At 45.3% G+C, this 24,920-nt stretch overlaps 1 protein-coding gene across 1 annotated transcript in view; it reads left to right on the top strand.

Moving 5' to 3' along the window:
- LOC141082275 (uncharacterized) overlaps positions 1–24,920 on the top strand; it is a 135,620-nt gene that overhangs the window by 102,631 nt on the left and 8,069 nt on the right. Inside the window, exons 5-9 of the mRNA XM_073566216.1 lie at positions 19,514–19,663; positions 19,793–19,972; positions 20,055–20,178; positions 20,262–20,359; positions 20,558–20,648. Coding sequence (XP_073422317.1) covers positions 19,514–19,663; positions 19,793–19,972; positions 20,055–20,178; positions 20,262–20,359; positions 20,558–20,648 — 643 coding nt within the window. The remainder of the gene's footprint in view (positions 1–19,513; positions 19,664–19,792; positions 19,973–20,054; positions 20,179–20,261; positions 20,360–20,557; positions 20,649–24,920) is intronic.

Genomic DNA, 24,920 nt, shown 5'->3' with positions numbered 1-24,920 from the left:
GAGGTGTACGGAGCGGAGCCGTGTGTGTACGAGGTGTACGGAGTGGAGGCGCGTGTGTACGAGGTGTACGGAGCAAAGCTGCGTGTGTACGACGTGTACGGAGTGAAGCCGCGTGTGTACGAGGTGTACGGAGCGGAGCCGCGTGTGTACGAGGTGTACGTAGCGGAGCCGTGTGTGTACGAGGTGTACGGAGCGGAGCCGTGTGTGTACGAGGTGTACGGAGCGGAGCCATGTGTGTACGAGGTGTATGTAGCGGAGCCGCGTGTGTACGAGGTGTATGTAGCAGAGCCGCGTGTGTACGGAGTGGAGCCGTGTGTGTACGAGGTGTAAGGAGCGGAGCCGTGTGTGTACGAGGTGTACGGAGCGGAGCCGTGTGTGTACGAGGTGTACGGAGCGGAGCCGTGTGTGTACGAGGTGTACGGAGCGGAGCCGTGTGTGTACGAGGTGTATGTAGCAGAGCCGCGTGTGTACGAGGTTTACGGAGCGGAGCCGTGTGTGTACGAGGTGTAAGGAGCGGAGCCGTGTGTGTACGAGGTGTAAGGAGCGGAGCCGTGTGTGTACGAGGTGTACGGAGCGGAGCCGTGTGTGTACGAGGTGTACGGAGCGAGGCGTGTGTGTACGAGGTGTATGTAGCAGAGCCGCGTGTGTGCGAGGTTTACGGAGCGGAGCCGTGTGTGTACGAGGTGTAAGGAGCGGAGCCGTGTGTACGAGGTGTACGGAGCGGAGCCGCGTGTGTACGAGGTGTTCGGAGCGGAGCCGCGTGTGTACGAGGTGTACGTAGCGGAGCCGTGTGTGTACGAGGTGTACGGAGCGGAGCCGTGTGTGTACGAGGAGTACGGAGCGGAGCCGTGTGTGTACGAGGTGTACGGAGCGGAGCAGTGTGTGTACGAGGTGTACGGAGCGGAGCCGCGTGTGTACGAGGTGTACGGAGTGGAGCCGCGTGTGTACGAGGTGTACGGAGCGGAGTCATGTGTGTACGAGGTGTACGGAGCGGAGTCGTGTGTGTACGAGGTGTACGGAGCGGAGTCGTGTGTGTACGAGGTGTACGGAGCGGAGCCCTGTGTGTACGAGGTGTACGGAGCGGAGCCGTGTGTGTACGGGGTGTACGGAGCGGAGCCGCTTGTGTACGAGGTGTATGGAGCGGAGCCGTGTGTGTACGAGGTGTGCAGAGCGGAGACGCGTGTGTGCAAGGTGTACGGAGCGGAGCCGTGTGTGTACGAGGTGTACGGAGCGGAGCCGCGTGTGTACGAGGTGTACGGAGTGGAGCCGTGTGTACGAGGTGTACGGAGAGGAGCCGTGTGTGTACGAGGTGTACGGAGCGGAGCCGTGTGTGAACGAGGTGTACGGAGAGGAGCCGTGTGTGTACGAGGTGTACGGAGCGGAGCCCTGTGTGTACGAGGTGTAGGGAGCCGTGTGTGTACGAGGTGTACGGAGCCATGTGTGTAAAGAGTGGAGCCGTGTGTCTACAAGGTGTACGGAGCGGATCCGTGTCTGTACGAGGTGTAAGGAGCGGAGCCGTGTGTGTACGAGGTGTGCAGAGCGGAGCCGTGTGTGTACAAGATGCACGGAGGGGAGCCGTGTGTGTACGAGCTGTACGGAGCGGAGCCATGTGTGTACGAGATGTACGGAGCGGAGCCGTGTGTGTACGAGGTGTATGTAGCGGAGTCTTGTGTGTACGAGGTGTAAGGAGCGGAGCCGTGTGTGTACGAGATGTACGTAGCGGAGTCGTGTGTGTACGAGGTGTACGGAGTGGAGCCGAGTATGAACGAGGTGTACGGAGCGGAGCCGCGTGTGTACGGGGTGTACGGAGCGGAGCTGCTTGTGTACGAGGTGTACGGAGCGGAGCCATGTGTGTACGAGGTGTACGGAGCAGAGCCGCGTGTGTACGGGGTGTACGGAGTGGAGCTGTGTGTATGCGAGGTGTACGGAGCGGAGCCGCGTGTGTACGAGGTGTATGTAGCAGAGCCGTGTGTGTACGGGGTGTACGGAGTGGAGCAGTGTGTGTACGTACGAGGTGTATGTAGCAGAGCCGCGTGTGTACGAGGTGTACGGAGAGGAGCCGTGTGTGTACGAGATGTACGGAGCGGAGCCGTGTGTGTATGAGGTGTACTGAGAGGAGCCGTGTGTGTACGAGGTGTACGGAGAGGAGCCGTGTGTGTACGAGGTGTATGGAGCGGAGCCCTGTGTGTACGAGGTGTACGGAGCCGTGTGTGTACGAGGTATACGGAGCGGAGCCATATGTGTACAGAGCAGAGCCGTGTGTCTACAAGGTGTACGGAGCGGAGCCGTGTGTGTACGAGGTGCACGGAGCGGAGCCGTGTGTGTACGAGGTGTACAGAGCAGAGCCGTGTGTGTACGAGGTGTATGGAGTGGAGCCGTGTGTGTAAGAGGTGTACGGAGCAGAGCCACATGTGTACAAGGTGTACCGAGCGGAGCCGTGTGTGTATGGGGTGTACGGAGCAGAGCCGCGTGTGTACGAGGTGTACAGAGAGGAGCCGTGTGTGTGCGAGATGTACGGAGAGGAGCCGTGTGTGTACGAGGTGTACAGAGCGGAGCCGTGTGTGTACGAGGTGTACGGAGCGGAGCCATGTGTGTACAGAGTGGAGCCGTGTGTCTACAAGGTGTACGGAGTGGAGCCGTGTGTGTACGAGGTGTACGGAGCAGAGCCTTGTGTGTACGAGGTGTACGTGGAGGAGTCGTGTGTGTACGAGGTGTATGGAGAAGAGCCGTGTGTGTACGAGGTGTACGGAGCGGAGCCCTGTGTGTACGAGGAGTACGGAGCCGTGTGTGTACGAGGTGTAAGGGCGGAGCCATGTGTGTACAGAGTGGAGCCGTGTGTCTACAAGGTGTACGGAGCGGAGCCGTGTGTGTACGAGGTGTACGGAGCAGAGTCGTGTGTGTACGAGATGTACGGCGGATAGCCGTGTGTGTACGAGTTGTACGGAGCGGAGCCATGTGTGTACAGAGTGGAGCCATGTGTGTACGAGGTGTAAGGAGCAGAGCCCTGTGTGTACGAGGTGTACGGAGAGGAACCGTGTGTGGACAAGGTGTACGGAGAGGATCCGTGTGTGTACGAGGTGTACGGAGCAGAGCCGTGTGTGTACGAGGTGTACGGAGCCGTGTGTGTACGAGGTGTACGGAGCGGAGCCATGTGTGTACAGAGTGGAGCCGTGTGTCTACAAGTTGTACTGAGCGGAGCTGTGTGTACGAGGTGTACGAAGCAGAGCCGTGTGTGTACGAGGTGTACGGAGCAGAGCCGTGTGTGTACGAGGTGTACGGAGCGGAGCCATGTGTGTACAGAGTGGAGCCGTGTGTATACGAGGTGTAAGGAGCGGAGCCATGTGTGTACGAGGTGTAAGGAGTGGAGCCATGTGTGTACGAGGTGTACGGAGAGGAGCTGTGTGTGTACAGAGTGTAGCCGCGGGTATAGGAGGTGTACCGAGCAGAGCCCTGTGTGTACGAGGTGTACGGAGTGGAGCCATGTGTGTACGAGGTGTACGTTGCGGAACCGTATGTGTACGAGGTGTACGGCGCGGAGCCGTGTGTGTACGAGGTGTACGGAGTGGAGCCATGTGTGTACAAGGTGTACGGAGTGGAGCTGTGTGTACACGAGGTGTACGGAGCGGAAACGTGTGTGTACGAGGTGTACGGAGCGGAGCCGTGTGTGTACGAGGTGTACAGAGCGGAGCCGTGTGTGTGCGAGGTGTGCGGAGCGGAGCCGTGTGTGTACGAGGTGTGCGGAGCGGAGCCGTGTGTGTACGAGGTGTACGGTGCGGAGCCGTGTGTGTACGAGGTGTACGGAGGGGAGTCGTGTGTGTACGAGGTGTACGGAGCAGAGCCGTGTGTGTATGAGGTGTACGGAGCGGAGCCGTGTGTGTACGAGGTGTATAGAGCAGAGCCGTGTGTGTATGAGGTGTATGGAGCGGAACCTTGTGTATGCGAGGTGTACTGTGTGGAAACGTGTGTGTACGAGGTGTATGTTGCGGAGCCACATGTGTACGAGGTGTACGGAGTGGAGACCAGCTTCAAGTTAGTCTGCAGTTCGTCTTTAGCTATTAGATTTTAATTTATGGTGCACCAACTGTATATAAATTTTATTTGGATCAGGGTGCCCTGGACCACTAGTCCACAAAATGAACAGCTCAATGTCCTGACTAATATTTGGCAAAAAAATTATCAACTCTCACAGCCATCAGTCATTTCCTCCTTTCTTCTGGGCGCCGCCTCCTCAGTATTCAGTTATTTACCTGGTGCCTGCGCTGTAATCTTGTTTCTTGTGCATGTGCAGTTAGCGCTGACCGTCCACTGACATCACATGATGTCTTCCTTCTCGCACCTGCGTGGACCCGTGGCCCGAGATCCCACCCCGCAGTGTGAATAAATAAGAGACTGGGACGGGATCTCGGGCCGCGCCTCCACGCAGGCGCGAGAAGGAAGACATCATGTGATGTCAGTGGACGGGCAGGAAACAAGAAACAAGATTATAGAGCAGGCGCCGGGTAAATAACTGAACGCGGAGGAGGTGGCGCCCAGAAGAATGGAGAAAATGACTGATGGCTGTGAGGCGTCTGTGTCCGGGGGGAAAGACCTGCACCCCGGACAAACTAGAGGTATGAGGGACAAATTATAAAAATGATTCTTTCTGCGGTGGAAGGGACCCAACTAAAAGAGAATGCAGCATTAGTGCGGCACAAGGAGGGTCTTTCAGTTAAAAACACCTGGGGGGGTGACAGGTTCCCTTTAATATGATTAAGAATAAAAGGAGATGATGAGATCAGCCTGAACATTTTACTAAACCCTTTACTTGCTGATTGCACAATTTTTGAATGTTTGTGTACTGATATCTCGAATAGGTTAGATATTGGGGGTCTTGCTATAAAATGTCTGAATACGAAGCTGCTCCAGTGTATGGACAGATATTGTCGCCAAGTGTCATCTCGTCATCCGGTGTGCCAGGAAGTCGTGCGTCACATGGATATTCAGGCTCCATGTATTACAGGCACAGACTGGGGGACATTCATCAAGTGATAATAATATTAGAGCGTTTACATATTATAAATGCTTGTTATAGTCATGTCACTGACAATCATTCATAATCTGTGGATGATTACGGTTTATGCACCGGATCCAGGCTGTTGATTTAGTAAACGATGATAATTAGACATAAATGTTAGTTGTCACCAAACCTTGTGATATCTATGAAATGCAGCTATAGTGAGTTGTGTCACTGTGACAAGTGTAACCTTCCTGCATTCTATGTACAGGGGAGAACTGGGATCTGTGGGCCGCCGGCTTAGGAATGGTGTGATGAAGAGCAGCCATAGTCACATTAAGACTTTTACAAGGCAGATGAGAGACTTTAGTATGTCTCAGTGGTTGAGTCTATGCCATCGCTGGACTAACAGGGTGGCGCTTGTTACAGCGTGCATGCTCGCTGCTGCAGGGCGTACATTTGGGTGGCTGTCTGGCATCAGGGTTGTATGACCAGCGTTCTAGTTGGCTCAGGCCTGAAGATATGTGTGGTCTGTTGTCCTGTTTCTAGTCTTTGTGATCGGGAATGTTGTCCATTGTAAAGGTGAGGTAATAACATTACACGCACTTACATTGAAATTCTAACCCTAATGTGGCGCACTGAGCACTGAAATAAACATTCCATACACTTACATTAGAATATCACACACCTGTGGCACACTGAGCACGTCATAAAATAAAAGTCACCTGCTTAGCTTGGTAATGGAAAAATTAAGTGTTGTGTCTGTCGTTGTCATTGTCCATGACCTCTCCGCCGTAGTCCAGATAATAACGAGGGTCCCACGACGATCTCCCATGGAGACCAGCCACGTCAGCTGATGTGACCACTCTCCAGGGGCTCCACGATGAAATGACAGGCAGAGGATCCCTCCGCCGCCGGGAAAGAGGTCCCGTAACCCTAATTCCCACGCAGCATTGCTGTAAAGCGAGACTCTGAACTCAGGTAACCTCAGTGATGCACTGCAGGAGCCATTGTCTCCTGTCAGTTCATCACTGGGAGGCCCTATAGAGCGGTCACATCACCTGATGTCACTGTTCTATAGGGGAGATCGTCGTGGGACACTCGTTTTCAATTGGACTGTGTCGGACAGGGAGTATGCGGTTTATTTATTTTTTTACTTTTTATTACAAGAGATCGAGGGCGTCGCTTGGATCTGGGCGTGAAATAAAAATATGAAAACCGTGTCGTGTTTTATTTCATGAAAATACTTTATTCTTATGTGGGTGGGTTTTTTAACCCCTTATTACTATAAGATTAATATTGGATAGGTGTCTTATCGACGACCTCTCCATTATTAACCGGAGTTAATGTCACCTTCCAATACCAAGGTGACATTAACCCCTTATTACCCCATATCCCACTGCTACACAGGACTGGGAAGAGAGGAGCTAAGTGCCAGAGTGGCGTATCTTATAGATGCTCCATTTCTGGGGCGACTGCAGGCTGGTATTTGTAGCTGGGGGGGCAATATCCATGGCCCTTTCCTAGGCTATGATATCAGCCCGCAGCTGTCTGCATAGCCTTTCTGGCTATAAAATATAGGGGGACCCCACGTCATTTTTTTGGGGGTCCCCCTATTTTAATAGCCAGTAAAGGCTATGCAGACAGCTGCGGGCTGATATTCATACCCTGGGAAGGGGCCATGGGTATTACCCCTTTCCAAGGCTACAAATATTGGCCCCCAGCAGTCGGCTTTCCTCTGGTGCAGAAAATTGCATGGGAGCCCACACCATTTTTTTTAAATGAAACATATTGTTCTTTAATAGCCATGGTTATATCTATGGATATCTCTATACACATATCTATGGAAATATCTATGGATATATCTATAGGAATATCTATGGATATATCTATCAAAATATCTATACACATATCTATACACATATCTATGGAAATATCTATAGATATATCTATGGATAGATATATCTATGTATGTATCTATCTATCTATTTATCCCATATCTATCTATCTATCTTTCTATCCTGTATCTATCTATCCCATATCTATCTATCCTTCTATCTATCTATCCCATATCTATCTATCTATCAGGGCCGGACTGGGACAATAAAGCAGCCCTGCCACGCAAATCCCACCAGCCCACAAACTATAACACTCCTCACCCCGATCAGTGAATTTTACTTTACTTTGTCATGCCCCTCACTCTCCTTAAAGGAGATATTTGATGAGCCACATGTGAATGACGCCACAGTGCGTATGATTGACCACGGCTGCATTTACACGTTGCTCTACAGAGCGCTGATTTTCGGGAACATAGGGGTCCCAGCAGTCGGATCTCCAGCAATTTGAAAGTTATCCCCTGTCCAGAGGAGAGGGGATTACTTGGGATTATGTATTTAAACCGCTTTCCAATATTTTATTTTTATTTGGCCATAGTAATATTGAAATAACACATACCACAAATCATAATGCACAGATACAGCAGAGAAATATAGGTATACAATGCCAAAGATTTCACTTCTTATATTACATGAGTGATAACTATTGTACATTCTATAATAGGTCATAAATCAGTCAGTATAGTCCTCTATACACTATTATGGGCACCACATAGTGCTCCATACAGAATAACATGTCCCATATATTGCTCCATACAGAATAATGAGCCCCATATATTGCTCCATACAGAATAATGAGCCCCATATATTGCTCCATACAGTATGAGCCCCATATATTGCTCCATACAGTATAATGAGCCCCATATATTGCTCCATACAGTATTATAGGTACCACATAGTGCTCCATACAGTATAATGAGCCCCATATATTGCTCCCAAAAGTATAATGAGCCCCATACCTTGCTTCATAAAGAATGGGCCTCATATAATGCTCCATACCGAATATGATGGCCCCCTATAATGCTACAAACTCCAAACAGAATGGGCCCCATATAATGCTACATACAGTATATGATGGGCCCCACATATTGCACCAAACTCCAAACAGAATGGGCCCCATATAATGCTACATACAGTATATGATGGGCCCCACATATTGCACCAAACTCCAAACAAAATGGGCCCCATATAATGATCCATATATGATGGTCCCCATATGATGCTCCAGTATATGATGGGCCCCATATATTGCTCAAAACATTTAAAAACAATCTGAAATCCTCACCTCTCCTCGCTGACCGCTGCTCTGCTCTTGTGTTGGCGTCTTCCGGCTGTCTGCACTGTGACTGTTCAGGCAGAGAGTACATGGACGTGATGTCACTGCACCCTCTGGCCTGAAACATTGCAGTCAGAAGATGCGGCAGCGGAGGAGTGGGAAGAGGTAAGCATCGCAAGTGTTGAGCAATCTGGGGACGGGAGGACTCTATTAGCCCATGTGGCAACATTTTAGTTCCACAGCAGAGAAAGGTTATGTTATGGATGCAAAATGTTCCATAGAGGCCAAAAAAAGTCTGCCCCTTTTTTCACAACTTATCGGAGTTTATATATATATATATACATATATATCACAGAGATCACAGGGGGGCACAGAGATCACAGGGGGAGCACAGAAATCACAGGGGGAGCACAAAGATCACAGGGGGAGCACAAAGATCACAGGTGGAGCACAAAGATCACAGGTGGAGCACAAAGATCACAGGTGGAGCACAAAGTTCACTGGGGGTGGCACGAAGACAGTGGGGCACAGAAATCACTGGAGGACACATAGCTGGAGGACACAGATCGCAGAGGGGAACATAGCTGGGGGGCTACTTTCATAATTGTCTGGTTCTTGAGGCCTCCTTCCTGCATCAACCATGATACAGCCCCTAGGGCTAATGTTGTGAAGACACTATGTCTATGCCTACACATTGGGCAGTGGCAGTGGAACAACAAGGACAGTAGTCCAAGCTTTATAATTGTGAATCCCTTGTGATGAAAATGATGATGGGTGGCTTCTTCCTGCGTTAATCATCACACAGCCGCTAGGGCAGATTGCTCTCCTTACACCACTTACACACTTAGCTGTCAGAAGATTGCCTCCATTATCACTCGCTCTTACGGCACTTCTGATATATCAATGGCACTGTGTAATTGGTGTACGAGTCCCGCTCTGCCGGCACAAACCACAGGACTTCAAATAGTGTTTGTACATTCTAGTGAAGCAGTGGTGTAAAAGCACTCGTGCAGCCCCTGACCAGGAGCCCCCATGTTATATACATTTGTTTACAGCATACATTTTTTTAACATTTACACATTTTTTAGCCTTTTTTTAGCCTTTCCCTCAGCCCCCAGACCACTTTGTAGGGTCCAGCAGACAATTACTCGCATTTTCCATTGACTATCATTGGACTCGCTACTCGTACCGAATACCCGAGTATTAGGGTATACTCGGTACGAGAAAAGCGAGTCCGAATACTTCACTACTCGCTCATCCCTATTCAGTACATAAAATAATTTTAAGTTACCATAATTAAAATTAGACTCAAAATCTTTTGGAACCATTTTTTTATTGAAATAAAGATAGTGCCTCCTGATTTTTGAGCATTTACCTTCCTCTGTGTGTTGCTTGAAACAATCCATCAATTACGCAATGACAAGTCAGGTGTCATCATACTGAAGGGTGAATTACATTTAATGCTTACTGTGTTTCTATAGTCTATAGTATTTCTATTTTCCTAACTGTGAAGTACAAGTTCCAGTTTACAAATTAAAATGCACGAGAGTCAAAAGATTCCATTTATTAATAATATCCCACTGTCATCGTCTTATTCTTGCAATAGTTCGAGCCTGCCCTCAGCAGTAAAACAGTCTGGTATAAGAAGACCAACACTCCATTTCAGCCCGCTACACCCAGTGCTGAGAAAATTGTTGAAGCAGTGGTAAGTTTGCTTGAAGGAATTCCCACACTTTCAGTGATGGATTTAGATCATTCCGGTGAAGCATCAGCTTGGAACCATGTTCTGGCAAAATTATATCAGAGTGGTAACAAAAAGAATCGATTAAAGTGCTATAAATGTTGGAAATCTCACCCAGAAATTAGACAGAAAGTAAGTCATGGGAAATCTGGCCAACTGGTAAAAAAGAACTTGCTTCAGCCAAAGTTTCCTTGTTAAGAAAGAGTTTACCAACCTACTTTTGACAGATGAGTTTAAAAGTTTATCTAATGATATGTCATGCGCCGTGAAAGATAAACCAGCTTTTTGTGGCCTTCAAAACCTTGGAAATACATGTTGGGTTAATGCAACTATGCAGTTATTAGCTAGGAGCAACATTGTGAAAGTGTGCTTGGATTGAGAAATAACGAGTACGTTTTGTGGAAATTCGTTGTACTTACATGCGCGTAACTTCCTCTCCCATCTGAGGATGGGTGATCACACTGGAACAGTTCACCTGGAAAGTTTCTCAAAGATGTTAGCTCTGCTTGTCATTTTGTTGACGGCACACAAAATGATCCGTGTGAAGCCTTGTCTGTTGCACTCCATTGTCTTTTGGAAGGAACGTGTCATGAAGCAGAAATACAGAAATGTACAAATGTTCATTGTGTGGTTTGTGTGGGAGCATTCCAGAAAGAACCACATGCATCATTCTGAACCCAGGAAATACACAGACGTCTGTACCACAGTTATTGCAGGATTCGGTAAACGATGAAATGATTTCTCAATGGATATGTCTTGGCTGCCATAAGAGATGCCTCAGTAGGATCACAGAGAAGTTTCGTAATCCACCGGAAAACCTTCTGATGCAGGTAGCCAGAAATGTGGGATCTTCACAACAAAGGAATGAATCCACTGTCTTCATTGACCATGTTTTGTCGTTAAGCAGCACAGGAGCTGACCAGGACATGGAACTCAGTTAGGCTAGTTTCACATTAGCATTTTTTTTACGCAGCGCATCATGCGCATAAAAAACGCAAAGAAAAACACAAAACAAACGCGCTTTTTTTAGCGTCATGCGTACGCTGATGCGTCAAAAAATGCAGCGTTGCTTGCGTTTTACATGCGTTTTTGCATGCGTTTGCGTTTTTATGCGAATGCGTTTTTAGGTGTGACATATTTTCCATTGTCTAGACCACATTCCAGACTTGTTTACCTCAAAAACGCATGCCCAAAAAAAATGCAAGCGTGCGCAAGACCATGCACACGCATGCGTTCCCATAGACTTCAATGTGTTGTTTTTGCGCATTCCGTGCGCATGCGTTTTTTTGACGAGACAGGGCGGACCAAAAAATGCAACATGTTGCGTCTGGCGCGCCTGGCGTGAAAGACAAAAAAACGCATGCGCACGAAAGCGCAAGTGTGCGCAAGACGCACACGTCATGTTAAACATAGGTGCGCAGTGCGCATGCGCACGGGTGCGCACGATGCGCTGCGCACAAAAGCGCTAATGTGAAACCAGCCTGTTGGTGCTATATTTCGTTATGGCACATCAGCTTGAGGCCATTACATAACTGTGGATTTCGACAAACAACATGAAATCAATGTGTTAGATGATGCTTCTGTTAAATGCTATCAAATTACAAACTATGAGGAAAGTATCCAGAAGAACTGCTGTGTGCTGTTGTATGAAAAATGTCTAACACCTAGTAATCCTGATAGCCATTCGTGGTTTTCCTGAAGTACTGCACAACAGTGATTCAGAAACGTCACTAAGTAATACTGTGGTAAGTGACGAGAGCAGCATTTATGACCCTTCAGCAACTGAAGATGCAGGGTCCTCAGCATCAACTAAAGTCAAGCCTTATGTTCAATCTACTGTGTCCTCTGCTTTGAAAGAAGGTCCTTCATATCATGGTTTCCCTCAAAGGAAAAGAAGTTCTAATGTCCTCCCTGAAACATCATCCAATGAGAGTGATTTGTCAAATCCAGTTTTCCAAAATAGAAGTAAAGCTGATGGACACTCATCTTCTGACACAGGAAATCAGGATGTAACAAAAGATTGCAAGCTTCGTTTTGTACATTCAACACCAACCTCTGATCAAGTTCAGAGTGTCTATGCAACTCACCATCACAAAAGGATGCATCCTACTGTAGCATCATGCTCATTCTCTAGTAAAGAAGAAAATTCATGCTATAAAAAGACCCCAACAGCTAAAGACAATGTTTCATCTGAATCCATGCTAATTACTCAGGAAGAAAATTCCATGCTGATCACGGAAAAACGAGAGACTGTCATCATCATCATCATCATGGAATGGCAGTGTCTACGTGAAGGTGGAAGAAACCCCGAAAAAAACCAGTAAAACCATTGAAGCCCATAGCACAGAAAACTTTACTTTTCTACTAAGTGAATGTGAGTAGGAGAACATTAGACCAAAAAATGGGAAGCGGTTGATTGGAGACTGGTGCAGCATGTTTTATGGTAAAGAGATAGAGTTTCGGCCACAGTGTGCATTGAAATTTTATTACAACCAGATCAAGAAAACAGGATCCCGAAAGCGAAGGGCCCCATATCTAAATGTTAAAGCATGCTGCAAAGTTAATGATTGTTCACACTTCCATTTTCGTATGGACCAAGAACCTAATCTCTTTCCACTGAAAGTGTCTGTTATTGCAAATAAATAGTGCACACATTCCAGTTAACGAACAGATTCAGATGTTCAGTCTCGGAACTTGGCAAAGTCTAAGAGAGAAGAAGCCGCACAATGCGCTACACTAGTTGGTAGTAGCCAGACTTACCACGACCATGAGCATAAAGGAAATGACGTGTAAACTGAAGCTGGCAATATACCAGACATTAAGAATCGTCATGTGTTTCCACAAGCAGCATATGAAGCAAAATTAAAGCGGAGTCTTTCCTCTAACTTGAAGACACTGAAGCCTCCAGAATATATACCAACAAAAGTCAAACTCAGTGGGTGCATTCAGCTGAAGCCAGGTAACCCATTCATGTTAGCACTCCACAGTGAACGGCAAACTCGGCTCTTCAAGGATTACGCAAACTTCCATGAGCGTGCTTTATACTGTGATGCCACAGGTTCGCTTACAAAGAATGTACACCGTGAGAAGAAAATGCTGCATTATGCTGCAGTGCTTGAACATCCCAAGAAGGGTCAGCCACCTTTACCATGAGCAGAGTTTGGCAGATGAACACAATGTGCCTGTTGTGTGCTTCCTGTTGAGTTACTTAAAAAGGCACATGCATAGCACCTGCTTGAATTTGTCACCGTTTCGTGTGGTTACTGATCATAGCTGGGCCCTTCTACAATCTGTAAATGTGTCATTTAACCAAATGTCTATTTCTGAGTTCTTAGATTTATGTTGGCAAATCATAACAAAGCAGAAATGTTGGAACCCACAGACATGTTTAACCCCTTAACGACCAGGGGTATTTTTGGTTTTTCATTTTCATTTTTCCCTCCCCTTCTTTCCAGAGCCATAGCTTTTTTATTTTTCCGCCTATATGGCCATGTGAGGGCTTATTTTTTGCGGGATGAGTTGTACTTTTAAACAACACCATTGGTTCTACCATGTCGTCTACTCGAAAACAGGAAAAAAATTCCAAGTGCAGTGAAATTGCAAAAAAAGTGCAATCCCACACTTGTTTTTTGCTTGGCTTTTTTGCTAGGTTCACTATATGCTAAATCTGCCCTGCCATTATGATTCTCCAGTTCATTATGAGTTCATAGACACCAAACATGTCTATGTCCTCTTTTATCTAAGGGGTGAAAAAAAATTCCAAAGTTTGCTAAAAAAAATAAATAAATAAATTGCGCAATTTTCCGAGACCCGTAGCGTCTCCATTTTTCATGATCTGGGGTCTGGTGAGGGCTTATTTTTTCCATGCCGGGCTGACATTTTTAATGATACTACTTTTGTGCAGATACGTTCTTTTGATCGCCCGTTATTGCAGTTTCATGCAATGTCTTGGTGACCAAAAAAACGTAATTCTGGCGTTTTTAATTTTTTTCTCGCTAAGCCGTTTAGCGATCGGGTTAATGCTTTTTATTGATAGATCGGGCGATTCTAAACGCGGCGATACCTGATATTTGTATGTGGGTTCTTTTTTTTAGTTTTATTTTGATTGGGGCGAAAGGGGGGTGATTTGAACGTTTTTTTAATTTTTTTTATTTTTAAACATTTTTTTTAACTTTTGGCATGCTTCAATAGCCTCCATAGGAGGCTAGAAGCATGCACAACCCGATTGGCTCTGCTACATATGGGCGACGAGCAGATCGCCCATATATAGCAGATTTACTGCTGTGCTTTCAGCGCCTACCACCGAGTGGCGCTGAAAGCCATATGCCTGGAACAACCATAGAGGTCTCATAGAGACCTCTGACTGTCCAGGCAACATGACGCCGACCCCCGATCACGTGACGGGGTAGGCGATGACGTCATTTCCGGCCTGGCGGCCGGAAATGCTATTTAAATGCCCGCTGTCAGCTTTGACAGCGGGATTTAACTAGTTAATAGGCACGGGCAGATGGCGATTCTGCTCACGCCTATTGCGGGCACATGTCAGCTGTTCATAACAGCTGACATGTCCCGGCTTTGATGCGTGCTCAGTGCCGGAGCCCTCATCAAGGCAGGGGAGATGTCTGATGACGGACTGTGTCCATCATTGGACATTAAGAGGTTAATTGCAATATTCTGTGCCCATGCAATGAAAGCATTTGTCCCGTTCATTAATACATAAAGAGTGACACATATGTTGAAATATGCATTTGCACAAATGCAAGAATGTACAAGCCTTCCTGCTGTTGAAAAAATATTCTCAGACATATGTAGAATATGCTTAACAAAATACGAGACACCTGAAACTCACACATACATTGAGAATATACTAGGGTTTCGTCTTCAGGACGAGTTTCAATCAAGCGAAACAGAGTCCCCCGCAGAATTACTGGAGGAAAGTACGCTAAAGCAACCCTTGTCCAAGATTTCCCCATTTGGAAGACACTTCTTAGCACTCAAGCTGAAGTATGAAGAGGAATTTGTTTCTGAAAACATCAATAGTCCAAAAGCAAATAACCCACTTTATGGCCCTGAAGCTGCAGATTATTTTATCATGTATCACCTACCCTGCATTCCACTGTGGACCGGGATCTTGTATCATGTATCAGACCGGATGATAAACTAAATCGTGAAAGCAACTGCCATGTTGATAATTGGTTTAAGATATTGAAGCATGATATAATTCAGAAAAGGTTCAGGTACCACGTTGGTGATTTTGTTCGACTGCTCCAAGCGAATATCAGAGATCGAATTAAATCTTACAAACTTAATGCAAAGTTGTCAACAGTTCAGAAGAGCAAAAAACAACAAGCACAACATTCAAGTGAATCTTCAGAAGACCAAGTGTTATCGCAAGAGAAATGGAACAAACGAAGCTCTCCACGAAAAAAATCACCTATTACCGACATCCTACAACAAGCCAAAAATCAAGACTACTTTCAAGAATAAATAAGGCCACGAAACAGGAAACAGACAGACTACCGCACACGGGATATGAAGATCAATATGTTAATTCTACAAACGAACGTACACCGCACAAACCTCTCCGATCCAAAATTACTACATCCAATGTTACTGCTGCAGGAGGAAAAGAAGAAACCAGTGACCTTAAAAAATTCATCATTAATAAGGAACAAATCAATACTGGAGCCTCAAAACAATTATTATCCATGGAACAAAAGTACAAAAGTGGACATTTCAAATGTTGAGTGCCTACAGCCAAAACAATGGATATCTGATGAAATTATTGGTTCAGTAGTAAGTCAGCTATCACTGCTGGAGATACGTGCACTGCAACCAGATAATTATCAATCGCATTGGGGCGATATGATGGAGTCGTACAATAATTTCACAACACAGACTTTCTCAGTGGTGATGCTCTGTCTATCCCTTTTATTACATCACCTGAGACACGTGGGCTCCATTGGAAGCGAGGTGTAATAGATTTCAATAAGAAGTTGGTATTTGTGTTTGACTCTCTCCATGGAAGACCTCAAGTCCAAGAATCCTTGAACCTTTTTCGGACAGCTGCTGCTATTTACCTGGCTGACAGTTTACCAGTTACTCCTGTCGATTGGAAGTCGTTAAATGTCCCTGACACAGACGTGCAAAGAAATACATACGATTGTGGCCTGCTTGTCATTTGCACAGCTTTCGCACTAGCAAACTGTGAAGGTTACAGCAACCTCAGAATTGTCTCTTAATAAAAACACGCCTGTGGGTTGCTGACCAGTATGACCAGTTTCTGATTCAGAAGAAAACACAATGTCCACGTAAAGTGTTACCAAGAAGACAACAACCAGTTACTGAAAAGTTACAAAAGCTGAGAGACTACACGTTTTCCATGGAAAGCATAGCTGTTGTTTCTATCGGCTTTGGAGGTTTAAATGATTCCTGCAGTTGGAAAATATGCTCACGAAAACCACGCATTTCAGAGAAAAAGCCTCTCAGTGTCAATGTGTGACCTGCCGGAATTGGTTTCACTATTCTTGTGTGAAAGTCACCTCAACGGAAATTAAAGATATAAAGAACTATGTATGCCCTACATGCGATATTAAAAGTGCAAAATCAAAATAGATAAGTGGTAAAAAACATTCAAAAGCTACTATGAAAAAATCCTTCTATACAGCCTTAAGATTAGACTCTGAAGAATACTGTCTTCACTTTCTAGTGACACACAAAAAGTGTACCATCGAGCCAAGTGTTTCCCAAGTGCCTGGCCAAAATGTCAGATTAGTCAATTTAATGGTTTTTGAATTCAACATTTTGAAATGACTTTCCTAGAATCCATGACAATTATGATTTGAATATCAATAAATTCTACACACTGGCGCTCCCCTAAGAAAACTACTGCAATAGCTGCTAGTGAAGACCGGGCGCTGTGCAAGTCCTGAAGAATGATATAGCAAACTTACATATAAAACACACTTCACTGCGCTTATGCTAAAGAAGTAACAGTTGAATAAAGGCCAAAAAACGCAACAACCAAGGTTATAATTGAAATATAGTCTTTAACTGATGTTGCACACAGTTACTGATAAACAGCGGTGATGCTAAAATTACACAAACATTGTGTGAGTTAAGCTCATTAGCCCCTAGAAACTCCAAATGAATAAAGGCCAAAAATCACACACAAGGCAGAGATTACAATGGCACACACTAGCTGACAGATGGTGGTGAGGAACCTTGATGAAAAGGGACCGTGTCCCTCGAAACGCGTGGTTCAGACTGATCCCTCACTCTCCCCATCCAGCCTAGCAGCTGGTCCCGTGACGTCACGCTCCCAGCTGTCTGTTCCCTGCAGTGTGTCGGTGGCGGTGCTACGGCCGGAGCCCGCCGTCGGCCTCTGCCTTCACAGAGCTCCCTGCTCTCTGTCCTCGCCTGTTAGCTGGATCTTATCAACCAGCGTAGCTCTGACAGCGCACTCCCACATGTCACACGCTGCTTCATTGCCTGAAAGCTGAACCCGGCAACCCGGCACCTTATCACTGCAAGTAAGTGTCCAAAATTGCCGTCCCCCATTGATGTGGGTTAAAGTGCAATGAGCGTGGTGTAACTACTTCCTCACCACCATCTGTCAGCTAGTGTGTGCCATTGTAATCTCTGCCTTGTGTGTGATTTTTGGCCTTTATTCATTTGGAGTTTCTAGGGGCTAATGAGCTTAACTCACACAATGTTTGTGTAATTTTAGCATCACCGCTGTTTATCAGTAACTGTGTGCAACATCAGTTAAAGGCTATATTTCAATTATAACCTTGGTTGTTGCGCTTTTTGGCCTTTATTCAACTGTTACTTATTTAGCATAAGCGCAGTGAAGTGTGTTTTATTCTTACGATTTGAATATCTTTCATTCTCTTTCAGGTAACAAAAGTCATGAGTTGTCACTTTCATATGCTAATGCGTAACTTTAAAGTAGAAAAATTTTTTAAAAAATGTAAAAACAAAAAAATATGTTAATGGTTGTTTACTAACACCAGCATAAGTTATTTTCATGTTATGTCCTCCATCTTTTTTGTGGGATATGTGTGGAGGCAAATTTAGTATAAGTTTGAAAACCTCAAATTCACAGGAATGAAAATAATAACACAGAAATAAACTTTGGAATACATTTTTTAATGATTCAATTCAAACTTATATAGAGAATATTTAACACTGGCCAGCCACCCTTAGCAAAATCTACAGAACATTCGAGGTTTTCAAGTGTTAATCCCATTACCTTGACGTGGTGAGCGGCTTTTTACTAAACTACTCACTTTAACTCCCAAACTGATTGCGTAGTTTACTGACCAGGTATAAAACATCTTGAAAACACACCTAATACATTATTAACGACATTTTACCATGCTTATTTTCACACATGGAAATAAATTATTTTTCCTTTTCGCATCTGAACTATACGGAGTTCAAATTTTTTATTTCAGATTATGTGCAGGACTTGAACATGTTTCATTTGACTACTTGTGGTTCAAGGTACATTGAATCTGTGAATAATTAATGTCTTACTGGAAGTAGTTCACAACATTCTGGCCATGAAGTACATTGTGATGATAGTCCGAGCAAGTTACTGGTGAAACTCTTCCAAGTTTCTGTTAACATACATAAATAAGCGATTTACGTGAATAACTTCTGAAGCCATCCACAACCTGAGTCCTCCGTACATCTGTGACCTCGTCTCCCGGTACTTACCTGCACGAAACCTCCGATCCTCACAAGATCTCCTTCTATACTCCCCTCTTATCTCCTCTTCCCACAATCGCATACAAGATTTCTCACGTGCATCCCCTCTACTCTGGAACTCTCTACCACAACATATCAGACTCTCACCTACCATGGAAACCTTCAAAAAGAGCCTGAAGACCTACCTCTTCCGACAAGCCTATAACCTGCAGTAACCACCAATCAACCAAACCGCTGCACGACCAGCTCTACCCTCGCCTACTGTATCCTCACCCATCCCTTGTAGATTGTGAGCCCTCGCGGGCAGGGTCCTCTCTCATCCTGTACCAGTCGTGACTTGTATTGTTTAACATTACTGTACTTGTTTATATGTATACCCCTCCTCACATGTAAAGCGCCATGGAATAAATGGCACTATAATTAATAATAATAATAACTACACATAGAGTTGATAACTTTTTTGGCAAATATTATTCAGGACATTGAGCTGTTCATTTCGAATACTAGTGGTCCAGGGTACCTTGATCAAAATAAAATTTATATATGATCTGGTGCACCATAGATGAAAATCTAATAGCTAAAGTCCAACTGCAGACTAAATTGAATCCAGTGGGGCAAATAATGGCGGGAATGTCACTGACTGAGAAGTCTCCATGTAGCGTCTTCACTTCGGATATCATGTGACCCCTGACTCCTCCCCTCCTGTGACCTCATCACAGGTCCTGTGCACAGAGCAGCCATATATGTGGAGTGCGGCTCTGCAGGTGGAGGGTTGTGGAGATTCCCCCCATTACTGAGCACATTAATACTAGAAATATATTGCACAGGGGATATCACAGCCAATTCCCACAAGAAGAATCCTTGGAACATCGGCTCATCTTCTTCTCATTCAGGTCTCTACAACATCAGATCCTCTCAGTGAAGATCTTCTACAGAAGAGAATTTTCCTGATTTCCCCATCAAGGATGGATATGGACAGAGACAAGATGGCGGAGAGGATGTTACACCTCACCCTAGAGATCCTCTTCCGTCTCACTGGAGAGGTGAGAGATTCGGATGATGTCACATTACATCATTCTTATCTATGGGAATAACGGATGGACAGAACTGGAGAGGTGAGGACTCTGGAAATGTCTGGAGTGAGATTTATTAATGTGTCTCTCCATAACCAGGATTACACAGTGGTGAAGAAGACCTCTAGTGATCGCTGTCAGGACCCTGTGTCTGAGGGATGTGGAAGACCCCTGAGCCCAATCACGGGGCCTGCACCTCACCCCCTGCTACATGAGGACATCAACAACCAGAAGATCTTAGACCTCATCTACAAGATGATTGAGCTGCTGACTGGAGAGGTGACACTGCTGGGAATGCTGGGACATTATACAGTAACACTATGAAGGGATCGGGGGATGACAGTATCATTGTATGTGTCAGGTTCCTATAAGGTGTCAGGATGTCGCTGTCTATTTCTCCATGGAGGAGTGGGAGTATTTAGAAGGACACAGAGATCTGTACAAGGACGTCATAATGGAGGTTCCCCAGCCCCTCACATCTCCAGGTAATAGACAGGACTAAATACACACGGCCTATAATTATCTGTATGTAGAGAATGAATTCAGTCCCTGTATGTGTTTCCTCCAGATCTATCCAGTAAGAGGACTACACCAGAGAGATGTCCCCGTCCTCTTCTTCCACAGGACTGTAACCAAAAAGATCCCAGTACTCCTCAGGATCATCAGGTAGATGGAGAGAAGGTGTCAGGAGGTCTCCCCTATGATGTGTAGACGGCTGTGAAGGTCTTGTACTCAGTCTTGTTTTATCCACCAGTATTATATGTTTTATACTTGTGTAATGAGAGCGGTGGAGATGGCAGGATTAGAGCTGATCATAGATGGGACTTCTCCATCTGTCTGTGACTTTTACTATATTTCTTTCAGGGTGAAGATCTGACCCATATTAATACTACAGAGACTTATGTGAGGGGTGATGAGTGGTGTAAAGAGGAGATTCCCACATATGACTACCCAGGTGAGTAGTAACCACTGAATGCAGAGAAGTCACAGATTCCTCTCAGTCACCGGCTGTGGCTGATTTATCGGTGGTGTAGTCCGGCCGTATTACCATGATCACTATTTTGCCTCTGGACCACAACATTCTCCTCCACCCAAAACTGTTCTAATGACTTACAACCTGGAGGATCCACCTACCCCCTGGGATTAAGAGACGCTGACAGTTACCTGCCCAGATTTGTAACTATAAAGTCAAATGACAGCGTACGTAGAGTGTGCTGACAAGTTAGAAAATCACTTGAAGAAAAATCTTATGCTTGGCCTGTAAGAGAAAGCAGAGGGTAATGATGCTGTTGGCTTCCTAGATCCCTGAGATCTTATTGGATGAATCTTCTCTCCCTTCTGTGCTGCTGAATGTCTCATGGTCCCTACAAGACCAGGTCCAGTCTCTCTGCCCAAACTTTGTTTTTATAATCGACAACATTAATTGTACAGTGAGGCCAAGTGTGAATTTCTGTACAATAACGACAGAGCTTCCCCTAGCCTGAGTTTTCAATTTCTTTTTTCTTTTTAAAACCAACTAAATTGAAACAGGATTTTCATAAACTACATAAACCACATTCCACCTGTGCCATGATATATCTCTACTCTCTGTGTGGTTTATGGCTGTAATATACATGTATAGGGGTAGTCTACTGTGATGCGGTGTTGTGACACGTGGTGCCCGGCACCCAATCAGCGCTGGCGTCACTGTCTCCACCTTTGGACAAACTGAACATGAAAAGGAAGACAGAGCTGCAGCTCATCCCGGACTTCCTTCTCATGTTCAGTTTGTCCAAAGATGGAGACAGTGACGCCAGCGCTGATTGGGTGCTGGGCATCACTTGTCATTCCACCACATCGCAGTCCCAATGTAGTGAGTGCCAACACCGCTGGAAGGGAGCCAGATTGGCAGGTGAGTATAAGCTTTATTATTCTATCAGGGACGAAGATTTAGTTTAAGAAGTGCTTGTCCTAGTGCTGGACAATCTCTTTAAGAAATACTATAGATATGCGCTAAATACACTAAATGACACTGATATATGCATTACTAAACGTCTATGCGTATGGCTGGGCAGAGTAGTCAGGGTCCCCCATACGCTTAAGGAGATGGTCAAATCGATAATGAAGTCACATTGTGTCTTGGATATATACTGTGTAGGATGATGCCGAGTTAGCAGCGTTCAGGCCGGCTGCGCTGATCCTGCCACCTGCTTGAAAAGGAAAGAGCTGCCGCCCTATGTCTGCGTGATGTCACTGCACTGCGGGCTCTCTTCTATTCATGTCTTAAAATACATTATGCTTTTGATCCTAAGGAATTCAGATTACTGCACAATCTCTGCTAAAATGAGGAGAACTAATACTTTCTCTACTCTTCTTGTCAGGACTCATAGTAGCCCAAATGGTCCACCATAAATGAGTGCATCTCCGGTTTAACGTTGTTGGGGACTACTACCGCTAATTTCCCACATTATCCCGTCAGAGCCACCTGACTACTACCCTTAATATCTCACATCATCCCGTCAGAGCCACCGGAGTACTACCCCTAATACCCCACATCATCCCGTCAGCCAGAGCCACCTGACTACTACCCTTAATATCTCACATCATCCCATCAACCAGAGCCACCGGACTACTACCACTAATATCCCACATCATCCCATCAGTGAGATCCACTGGACTACTACCCCTAATACCCCACATTATCCCATCAGCCTGGGGTTAGAATCAGAGCGCTGAGGTATTTACCCTGACTTCCATACCGGAGATCCCTTTAAGAGAGGCCTGGGGTCAGAACCAAAGCACTGGATGGATTTGCCCTAATTCCATACTGGAGATCCTTTTAAGAGGGAAGATGTGCCTATGGGATGGAGGATATGTGATGGTATATGGGCAGGGAGGGGGTGATTCATTTATGTCATATGCTCTCTGCTCCTTTCTGGAGGGGCAGACAATGGCTGGAGCTTATGTTCCCGGGGATGCTAGATTTCTCCCACCATGTTAGTGTCTGCTGAGTTGTTGTCGTGGAGTGGGAAAACTGTTGCTCATAGGAACCAATCACAGTTCAGCTTCTTTTAAACAGCTCTGGTGAAATGAAAGATGCTTTGTGATTGGTTGGTGATACATATATATATAGATTACAATCAAACAAAAAAGCTGTATACCAGTAAAAAGGGACAGGTCACCAACATAAGGTGCAAAATTTGCATGTAATACAGCCATCACATTAAATGTAAAAATATATATTAAACAGGCATAATAAAGTGCAATAGTGCGTGAACAATATCCTGAAATTGTGCAATAAACTGCCTGTTAAACCATCCTCAATAAAATGTGCTAAGTGCCAAAAGCCAAGGAAAAAATAATAAGAGAATGGCCATACATAGACCTAAGCAGGTGCAAATCAGATTACGGTTTATTAGCTGGATTTAAACAAAGTAACCCAATGCTGTAATACAACTCCAATTCAATACAATGAAATGAATGGTCACAAACCGACCTAACCATGAACAGAGCAAAAAAGGGAGAGGAGACACCTTCCATAGTGTATGGCTTACTTTGTTTAAATCCAGCTAATAAACCGTAATCTGATTTGCACCTGCTTAGGTCTATGTATGGCCATTCTCTTATTATTTTTTCCTTGGCTTTTGGCACTTAGCACATTTTATTGAGGATGGTTTAACAGGCAGTTTATTGCACAATTTCAGGATTTTGCTCATGCACTATTGCACTTTATTATGCCTGTTTTATATATATTTTTATATTTAATGTGATGTCTGTATTACATGCTAATTTTGCACCTTATGTTGGTGACCTTTTTACTGGTATACAGCAGTTTTGTTTGATTGTAATACATACGTAATAAAATCATTTTAGGATTATACTCTATGGTGGTGGTTCAGTTTCCTCCATTGTTCTTGTTTGCTTGATTTCATATACAAGTTTTTTCCTATATAATTATATTGGGACTTTTTGTGTTCACAATAGTTTAGATTGTGACGTCACCGAGCCCCATCCTCTAATTACCCAGAGAGGTTTCACCACTACTCAATTTTTACTGATGAAGATTGTTGAGTTAGACAATAATACATCTACTGAAATGATCAATCTTCGGTTTTCAACTACAGTAGTTAGTGCCCAAAATGCTGATTTAACCACTTCTCGCAGCCAGTTTTGCCTTCGTAATCAGACCCCATTTTTCAAATCTGACGTATGACAATTTATGTGGTGATAACTGTGAAATTCTTCACAAAGGATAATAGGAAACAAATTGACATTACAAGTTATTTTCCAACTTCTCTTGAATGCGACAAAACCCTATATACGGTTGTACACTACTGTCTTGGCACATGGCAGGGTTAACAAGGGAAAGAGCGCCATTTAGTTGTATGAAGGCAAATTTTGCTGGAATAGTTTGACGACAAAATTTATTGGGGGCATTGTTCGTGGTCAATTGGCAGCTCAAAAGATGTCCACCATGAAGAGACTTGGCGCTATCTACTCCATTTTCCAGATCCAAGGGTTTGTCTTGCTCATCACCCTTTAACCCTTCTATATGGATCTGGACTTACACAAAGACTCCTAGGCTTGGGTGATGGTGTTACCTGCTATTTTGAGGTGTGAAATAGCAAGAAGAATAGATGTCGAGTCAGAACCAGGAGAGGAGAGAAAATAAAAAGTTATAAGACGCAAAAGTAGTCCGTAAACAGAGCGGGTTCATAACAGGAAGAAAATACACAAGCCGGGAGCTGAGCACCGAGGACTGAACCAGAGCAGGCCAACGCTGTATCTGACAGCCTTCGGTAATATGCTTCAATCTTTAGTACGGTGCGGTGCTTTCCAATTGGCTGAAGCAGGGAGCAGATAACTTCAACTGGACAGCACACACACATATATACTGCCAGACTGGATGGTACTACTGGTCCCAGGCACCCTAATCTTAGTGGCTGAACAGTGCCTGTGCCGCTTACAGCTTCTGTTTCTAACGTTGCCTCCATCACCGGTGCTGCCTGGAGAATGAATAAGGCCGCTTTCACACTTCAGGCTTTCGGTATCCGGCATGGTGCAGTGAAAAACCGGACTACCGGATCCGGCCGCAAACGCAGACACCGGATCCTTCTTTCTGCCGGATATATTCCTGGCAGAGAAGGTTTCCGGGCATGCGCAGTGCGAAAAACTGGTCCGGCATTGGAAAAAAACGTTGCATGCAACGTTTTTTCCAGACGCCGGACCGGCTATTTTCTCCGGATCC

This window comes from Dendrobates tinctorius, unplaced genomic scaffold (assembly GCF_039654945.1).
Source record: "Dendrobates tinctorius isolate UK_male_01 unplaced genomic scaffold, ASM3965494v1 ptg000017l, whole genome shotgun sequence".
NCBI classification, from domain to species: Eukaryota; Metazoa; Chordata; class Amphibia; order Anura; family Dendrobatidae; genus Dendrobates; species Dendrobates tinctorius.
This window is presented reverse-complemented; position numbering and strand designations above follow the sequence as displayed.